The sequence below is a fragment of the Perognathus longimembris genome, chromosome 28, assembly GCF_023159225.1.
Source record: "Perognathus longimembris pacificus isolate PPM17 chromosome 28, ASM2315922v1, whole genome shotgun sequence".
Classification (NCBI taxonomy): domain Eukaryota; kingdom Metazoa; phylum Chordata; class Mammalia; order Rodentia; family Heteromyidae; genus Perognathus; species Perognathus longimembris.
The window spans coordinates 89,536,307-89,545,145 of record NC_063188.1 but is presented as its reverse complement, the minus strand read 5'-3'; the positions used below and the strand labels follow the sequence as shown (position 1 = coordinate 89,545,145).

The 8,839-nt window shown below is 33.9% G+C and overlaps 1 protein-coding gene across 1 annotated transcript; it reads right to left on the bottom strand.

Moving 5' to 3' along the window:
• Positions 1–4,761: 4,761 nt before the first annotated feature.
• On the bottom strand, positions 4,762–5,568 carry LOC125343564 (NADH dehydrogenase [ubiquinone] 1 alpha subcomplex subunit 5-like). The gene has a single exon (XM_048336057.1). It carries the CDS (start codon positions 5,564–5,566, stop codon positions 5,216–5,218), a length of 351 nt encoding a protein of 116 aa, XP_048192014.1. The 5' UTR covers positions 5,567–5,568; the 3' UTR covers positions 4,762–5,215.
• Between the last annotated feature and the right edge of the window lie 3,271 nt (positions 5,569–8,839).

Below are 8,839 nucleotides of genomic sequence, written 5' to 3'. Positions count from 1 at the left end.
GACATGCAGATCAGGATGGCTTCCTTTATTATATTATGTGATCTGCCTGTAGTACTCTAAAAGCACTAAATTTACTTGTATCTCATCTATCTCCTTTTTTTTTTCAGTAGTGGGGCTTTATCTCAGGCCCTGGGTGCTGTGCCTGAGCTCTTTTATTCAATGATAGCGCTGTACCACCTTGAGCCACAGCTCCACTGCCGGATTTTTGATGGTTAATTGGACATAAGAGTCTCAGACTTTCCTGTAGGGACTGGTTTTGAACTGTGATCCTCAGATCTCAGTCGGATTTCTGAGTAGCTAGAATTACAGGCATGAGACACCAGCACCCAGTTTCTGTCTCCTTTTAAATGTGCAAGTTTAACCAAGTAAATTAACAATGTACCAGTCACAGTTCTTTCACTGACATATTTGTCAGATGTATTCATGCCTCTTATAGTTGTTATGGGAATTTTATGTTTTTACATATAAAAGAACTGATATTGATGCTAACAGAGTGAAATATTGAAAACTGTCTTTTAGTTCATTCCTGTGAGATTTGGGTTAACTGAGTAAATGCAGTCACACTGGGGAGATACAGTGGGTTGAAATTTGACCTGCTAAATGATATGAACCTATGCATGTCACTTTGATTAGTTGAAGTTTATTTGAACATATAACTAAAAATCTTGAGATAGGGACATCATCCTCAATTGTCATGATATGCCTAATGCCATGAAAAGTATCCTTATAAGGGAAAATCTATATATGTATGTATATCATAAGAAAATATTTATATTCTGTAAAATAAATATATGTTAATAATAAACAAATAAAATTAGAAAGGAGACAATTTGAGATAAAGATTTAGACACAAAAAGTAAGAACAAAAAAAAAGTAAGAACAAAAATCTGTCATATAGCCTTCAAGGTATATAGTCCTGTGGACAACTTGATTTCACACTTCTAGTTTTCCAAATTCATGATGAAACACATTTGTATTATTTAAGCCACCTAGTTTGTGCTTATGTGTTGTAGCAATTCTAAGAAAAAAATACAGAAAATAAGTACAGGCTACATTTGTAGTAATTTATTAAGAGTATGAACAATCATAACATATGCACTTCTTTTCTTTCTCCAAAGTTCAAATTACTTTTAAACTAATTTTTTTTTTACAAATTAAGCCCATTACTCATGCATTTGTATGGTAATAACTGTTTTGATTATGTGACGAATCAATGCTGGGGGAAAGATATAAATAATTACTCTGAAAGAGCTTATAAACAAGCAAAGGGCATTTTCATTGAATAAGAAATTTAAAGTAATTTATAAATCATACTTAAACCACTTGTGTTCATTGGTATAGTGATAAATATTTTGAATATTACTTTTGGATTTTTGGTAAATTTAATAAAATAAATGCAATTAATTTATAAGTTATCAACCACATGTGCATACATAAAAATATTCATATATGTATTTTTTCAAAAACAAAGTTGTCATAAATAAATCAATGCTGAAAGAACACCAGTTAACATTTTTATTTTCAGTTCTCTTGTTTCCCAAATGGATAGTATATTATTAGTAGAGAACTGAAAGGAAATTTATTTTTTATGAAGGATATTGAAAACTTCAGTGCTCTTTGTAGGATAATATTTATTTGGTTAAGTTTGTTCTCAAGAATTTTTTTTTTTTTTTTTGGCCAGTCCTGGGGCTTGAACTCAGGGCCTGAGCACTGTCCCTGGCTTCTTCTTGCTCAAGGCTAGCACTCTGCCACTTGAGCCACAGCGCCACTTCTGGCCATTTTCTGTATATGTGGTGCTGGGGAATTTAACCCAGGGCCTCATGAATACGAGGCAGGCACTCTAGCCACTAGGCTAGAGGCAGGCACTCTAGCCATTTATTTTTTGAAAGACAAATGAGCAAAATGTTGTATAAAAATTTAGAAACTATCATTCTATAAAACTATTTTCATGTAGGTGTTGTTAATTTAAATATAACATCAGTTATACATAATACCCTGAATTTAGAAATGAACAATAATACCCAAAATATATCAAAATGAAATGCCCTTTAACAGCTTACTGATGCTAATAAAGTGTGTAAAAAATAGAATGACTCTCTGGCACAAATAAGAATTTGTAATGAATATAGTTTAGAACTAGGAAATATTTTGATAATTATCAAATCACATAATTAGGATGACAAGATAATTTGAATAAAAAAAGAGTAGAATACAAAGCATTCTATCCCCCAAATGCCTACCATTGGTTTACTTGTGGATGTTCCAGAGGATATAGATCTGAAAGCATGTGTTTGATTACTCTTTAATTTAACTGGAGCAGATATAATTTATTAGAAATAACTATCAATTGTAAAAAAAGAAAAAAGCTTTGGGAAGGGGGCATCAGAATAGTTTCAAGAGGTAACAGAATTCTCAAAATAAATAAATATTTAAAGTTCCATAGTAAAATATTGAATTCTATTAATCACATAAAAGGAAAAATAAGAAACCAATTGTAAACTAGTGACCATGCCAATTTCCTAGATAATGTGATATTGTGCAAATTTAGTATGGGACTTAGTTTGAATAGTTTAATACATCAATAACTAAAGCCAAGGATAATAAAGCTGGGATAACTAAAGCCAGAATAATGAATATCACTAACCATATATTTATCTAGTAACTTTACCCAGGATTTGAGATAGAAAGAAAACTGATGTGATCCACTATTCATATATGTTTTCCTGAGATGATTGGTTCCAGTTCAGGAAAGCCATTATGGCCTTTTTATAACAATAAAGCATTAGGATCTAAACAGTGAGTTTTTTAAAGCATTTAAACCACAGATCAGAGGCATTCTTTTGTTTACATATGAAAATATTAATTGTACAAAGCTTTGGCTTTTATTGCTATATTTTCATACATGCATGTAATAACCACACTCTATTACTTTCTTATCTCCATTTTCTTGTTATTTTTGTTGTTTTATTTTGGTTTTGCAGGTACTAGTGTTTAAACTTGGGACCTTGAACTTGGTAGGCAGGGTTGCTAATGTTTGAAACACACACTCCCAGCCCTTTGAGGCTTTCTTTATATTTTAGATATGGTCTCATAATTTTGTGTTGTGATGAAATTATTCACAATCCACTTCATATTCACATATACCACTGAACAAAAGTTTCATGAACCACTTCTGACCTTTATCATATTTGATATTTTCTGATACTTTCTGTTACCTTTTATTCTAGTCTTAAAAAGTAATGCTATTTTTACCCACTCACAGGTTAAGACCTGCAAACTGAAATATCCTGATTTAAAGAGGTAAAAACACTAGAGCATAGAACTACTCTAGGTCTGGTCATCATGTACAATGGTTGAACACAACATAAAATAAAATCACTTTGAGCTTACTCCCTTTTTTTCCCTTTTTTGATGGTACTGAGACTTGAACTGAAGGCCTCACACTCTTTCTTGGCTTACTTTCTTAGAGCTGCAGCTCTATCACTTGAGCCATTCTTCCTGTCTGGCATTTTGCTAGTTAACTGAGGATGAAATCTTGTAGATTTTTCTTCTCTGGGCTTACTTAAAACCACTATCCTTCAGGTCCCAAACTCCTGAGTAGTCATGATTATAGGAATGAATATTTTCTCTGAAGATACAAAGTGTAGGAAATAGAGATAGCAGCTATGGGGCACTTAAGTCACTGCCCATTTTTGGCATCTTTGACACACCAATGGCAAAAAATATCATTAACTGATAACTATGTTCTTATCAAGTAAGGTCCTTCACAGGGTGGACATTCTGACAACCATGGATGATTAATTAGAGCTACCAAAACTTCAATCTCTTGAGAATCCTTGGAACTTAAATCTTCAAATTTTGTGCATGAGCAAATACTGAAAATTTATTAGAAAATACTGAAGTACCTGAAAAAATAGGGACAAAAATGTCAAATTATGCAATTTAATTTTTCAGGACAAATTTGATTACTAGATATATTTTTAAATGAACCATAGAAATTTGTAATAAATGGAGATATAATTCATACTTTTACTATCTTCTGACAAGAAAGAAGTATTTAGAAGAAACCACTCTGTAAATCCATATTAAATTATCCAATGATTAAAAGCTCAGAAACACACCTTAGAAATAGTAAGCTATGATATATTTTTTAAGGGGTGGGAAAAGAAAAAATGGAATAGAGTTCATATTAAATATCAACAGTATTTAGATTTTAATCATTAAGTAGTTGTACAGAGATTTCAATTCAACATGGCAGTTCATGAATACAATGCCTCTTGATCAATGTCACCTCTTTAATCATTCTCTCCTACCTCTCTAAAGCCCACAGAGGCTCTCAATTTTCCTAGATTCATTTTCACATATATGCAGTGAACATTATGTCTGAGTTCTCCCTTTCTTCCTTTCATCATTCCTCTACTCCTTCTCCCCTTGACTTCACTCTTTCCCCCCAACATCTCAAATTTCATCTTGGTGGTATTCAGTTTATTAGTATTCATGGGAGTTACACCATTGGAATCCTTCCCTTTACTGTATTTTAATTAATATGTTTGTCTACATATGCATATGGACCTATATATGCTTTCAAATATATTTATAAATTAGATCTAGCTTCAAAAATGAGAGAAAACCTGGATCCTTTGTCTCCCTGGGCCTGTGTTACTTCCCATAACACAATTTTCTACAGGTCCATATATTTCTTTGCAAATGACATAATATGATTCTTCTGATGAAGTGACTATTTTTTTTCGTATTTATATATTTTAATTTTGCTTTGTACATAAAATCAAAGCCAACAAGGTTAACCACAATTTAAAATTTTATCACAAACTATTTTTGACACTTTTCTCGTAATTGAACATCTTCACTCATGGTTGCTTTTGAGTTAGCAATAAATTCATTTAGACAATAAAAAAAATCCATTTTGCCGGTTTTCCAGAATAAAAAATTTAGGCCTGCGAATAGTGTAACTGTCGAAACTGTATCAATTAACTGTCCAATCCTACCACACCCTTCCTGTTCAAAGAAACACCATCTTTGAAATAATCTCAGAGAATACTGTACAATTCACAAAACACGAGTACCATAATCACTAACAAGTCTCCTAAGTATGTCCTGTCTCAGTTTTCTTAATCAAAATAGACACACTTTTAATATAACAGAACATTTAATTACATTAGTTTCCCATTAGCCCATGAAAGACTTTTGGCAATGCTTATATTGGCCATTTCCACTGGTTGGCAGGAGGCTCTTCCACTAATGGCTCCCATGGTTTCCACGCTAGCATTTTTTTTGCCAGACGTAGTTCCTTTTCAGCCAGAAGAATCACCTCTTCTAGTTGGCCTCCCTCAAGTTTGTCTTCTACCTTCTTAACATCTGGTTCAGCTTTAACCACATTGAGTTTCTCATTGGTAATCTGTTCTGTGTATTTTCTGTATGCTGCATTTTTAGGGAGTAGTTCGAGAACATCAAGAATCTTTGTGTACAATATTGTTAGCCTGTCATGCGGAGTGTCACAAACAGCCAAGCCCACCAGGCCAGTGGTCTTCTTCAGCACACCCTCCATGATCTGAAGTGACTATTTTTAATTAATAAATCTCTATCTGTCACATGACAAGAAGGATGGAAATACATGTAGGTAATATAATTTTAGAGTAACATCTTCTCAAACTATACCTAATTCTTTTATATCTAAACTCTATTCTGAAGTATCCCTTAAAAGAACTCTTATGCTCTTAGAACTCTCACTTGCACTATTCTAGTACATGAAATTCAAGAGTTCATTCATGATGTACTTGGTTTTAGATCTTAAATTTTGTATTATGTCTAAATACTGTAGTCAACCTTCATTACTAATGTATATTTCCTTAAGTTAATAAATGTTTATTATTGTAGATATTTTTAAAAACCTGTGTACTTTGTGTAAATATTCCTTCAAGTAGCTTACTTAAATATTTAAAAACATGAATACCTGAAAAACTGAACTTAATTTTAAATCACTGTAATAATACTATATGTGACTTTTTTATTCTAGACACTTTTTTGGTTTTGCTTTTTTTTTTTTTTTTTTCTTTTTTCTTTTTTGGCCAGTCCTGGGCGGGCCTGAGCACCATCCCTGGCTTCTTCCCGCTCAAGGCTAGCACTCTGCCACTTGAGCCACAGCACCCCCTTCTGGCCGTTTTCCATATATGTGGTGCTGGGGAATCAAACCGAGAGCTTCATGTGTAGGAGGCAAGCGCTCTTGCCACTAGGCCATATTCCCAGCCCACTTTTTTGGTTTTGGTTAGTGTCTTTTTTGTGCAAGTTCTGGGACTTGAACTCAGGGACTAGGTACTGTCCCTGAGTTTTTATTGTTCAAGGCTGGTGCTCTGCAATTTGAGCCACAGTTCCACTTCTAGATTTTTTTTATGGTTAATGGGAGATAAGAGTCTTGTGGACTTTCCTGTCTAGGTTGGCTTTAAACCAAAATTCTCAGATCCCAACTTCTTAGTAGCTAAGCTTACAGGCATGAGCCATCAGCACTCAGTCCATACACTTGTTTTAAAATATATGTTTTTGTTTGATTTTACTAATAAATCCTCCACATATTCCCAAAGTCAAAATTAATATTATGATATTAGCTTTGTCCTCAGAATTTGTTTGGTTTTTTTTTTGGAGACAGGGTCTTAGCATATAACTTTTGCTGACCTTGAACTGACTGTGTAACCCTGCTTACTTGTAGTATTGTAGTGCTTTTATACCTACACCCACATCTCTCTTGCCTTCCTCCCAAAAGTCAATATCCTTAGTAAGCATTAATCAGAACTTCTTTTATAAACTTTTCTCTTTGGGGCCATTTTCCTTACTCCTTTATGGGAACTTGGCCTTGTCAGCTCTGCTGGCAATAAACTCTTTTGCTCTTAAAAAAAAACACTTTTGTCTTTTGAAAAATTGAATAGTGTATAACTTATGGCAAGTGGATTTTTGTACTCAATATAATCCTCCAAATTGCTGCACGTATCAATGATTCATTATTTTTATCTCTGAGTAGAAAAACACTGTATGGATATGCAAAGCTTTTTAACCATTCTCCTGTGAAATACAATGAGATTCTTTCTAGCATTTTGTTACTATGAATAAAGCTACTATAAACATCTGATGTTTGCATGGTTTTTCATTTCCTAAGATAAATGGCCAAGGGTACAATTGCTAAGCCCTAAAGTAATTGCAGTTTTAACTTTATAAGATAATGGCATCCTATCATTAATATAGGAGTGGCATAGTCCTTACTGTTTTTCTTTTTTGTCCCATTTGAAATTATAATTATGAATAGTTGACATTATACATTGACACCATCGAAAGACAGGATAAGTGCTTGCTCTTTAGTATTCCTAATCTTTACCTCTTCTTTTTTAAATTGTTATTGTAAAAGTAATGTATAGAGGAGTTATGGTTACACAAGTCAGGTAATAATTGCATTTTTTACAGTGTCACCTCTTCTCTTGCTTTTTTTCCAGTTTTTCCCTGTTGAGCCCCCCTACACACAAGTTGTATAGTTCATTTTCAAAAGAGTGTCTCGTGTTTTTACACCATTGACCCTGTGGTAGATAGGGTCTTGTTGAATCCTAGATGTCCTCAGCCATCTTTCCTTTTGTTCTATTGCAAAGCACTTGGCTTCCTTTTAGTTTCCCTAATCTCTTTAGCAGCCATGCTTTTTTTATGGACAAAAGTGTAGGTGTATACATTTCTTTTCTGTGAAAACTGTAAATGTTTCAAACTTTTCTTCTGTGCATTTTTGCTAAAAGTAGTAAGTAAAATATATGTCACAATCTGAATGTTGAGTTGCTTTAAGATTTCCTCTGCAGGGCTGGGGATATAGCCTAGTGGCAAGAGTGCCTGCCTCGGATACACGAGGCCCTAGGTTCGATTCCCCAGCACCACATATACAGAAAAAAAAAAACGGCCAGAAGCGGCGCTGTGGCTCAAGTGGCAGAGTGCTAGCCTTGAGCGGGAAGAAGCCAGGGACAGTGCTCAGGCCCTGAGTCCAAGGCCCAGGATTGGCCAAAAAAAAAAAAAAAAAAAAAGATTTCCTCTGCAGGTTAATTAATGTATCGCCACTGTATAGTATGAATGACTCTAACCCAATCCACTACAGTCCTTTCTTCCCTTATGAAACCTATGGCAATGTCTTTACTATCTGCATTTCTCTCAGCATTTGGTCTTTTGAGCTCCTTCCAGAACTATCCATTAAGCTCTACTTACAACATTTGAGAGTTTTTCTAATCATATACCCAAACATTTGTAAACTCTTCCTGCAAGATAATTCTAAAGGCTTTGAAACTACATAAGCATGCAGTTACAGCAATGAAATCATTCATTTCTGGGGCTATCATATTAAACTGTCCATTGTTAAGTCACAATGCATGACATAAAAACTTAGAGGTGAGGATTACTTAATTCATTGTTTCAAAGGTTTCAGCCCATCAATGTGAGAAGGCATGGTGGCCAGGAATCAGACTGAAGAATAGAATGCCTGTGCTAGCTGAATTTTTCCTCTCTTTTTTTTTTGTCTATCCAGGCTCCCATCTATAAGATAGTATATGCACATTCAGGAAAGGTCTTCTTTTCCTAGCTAATGGTTTCTGGACATGCTCTCACTAATTTTTACTAATCTCCTAAAGATAGCTCAATGCAAGCACACTGATGATCAAGGTAAACCATCACTCTAATCAAAGGACAAAGTTTTTATTATATAAGATAAATGAATCTACTATGGTTCAATAGTGTTCTTACAGCTAACAATACTCTGCTATAAATTTAATTTGAGGGAGTTAATCTACTATCAAGAGTTCTTGCTATA

What these genes read in the sequence shown, in the direction of transcription:
- LOC125343564 (XM_048336057.1), bottom strand. Translation starts at nt 5,566, where the DNA reads ATGGAGGGTGTGCTGAAGAAGACCACTGGCCTGGTGGGCTTGGCTGTT.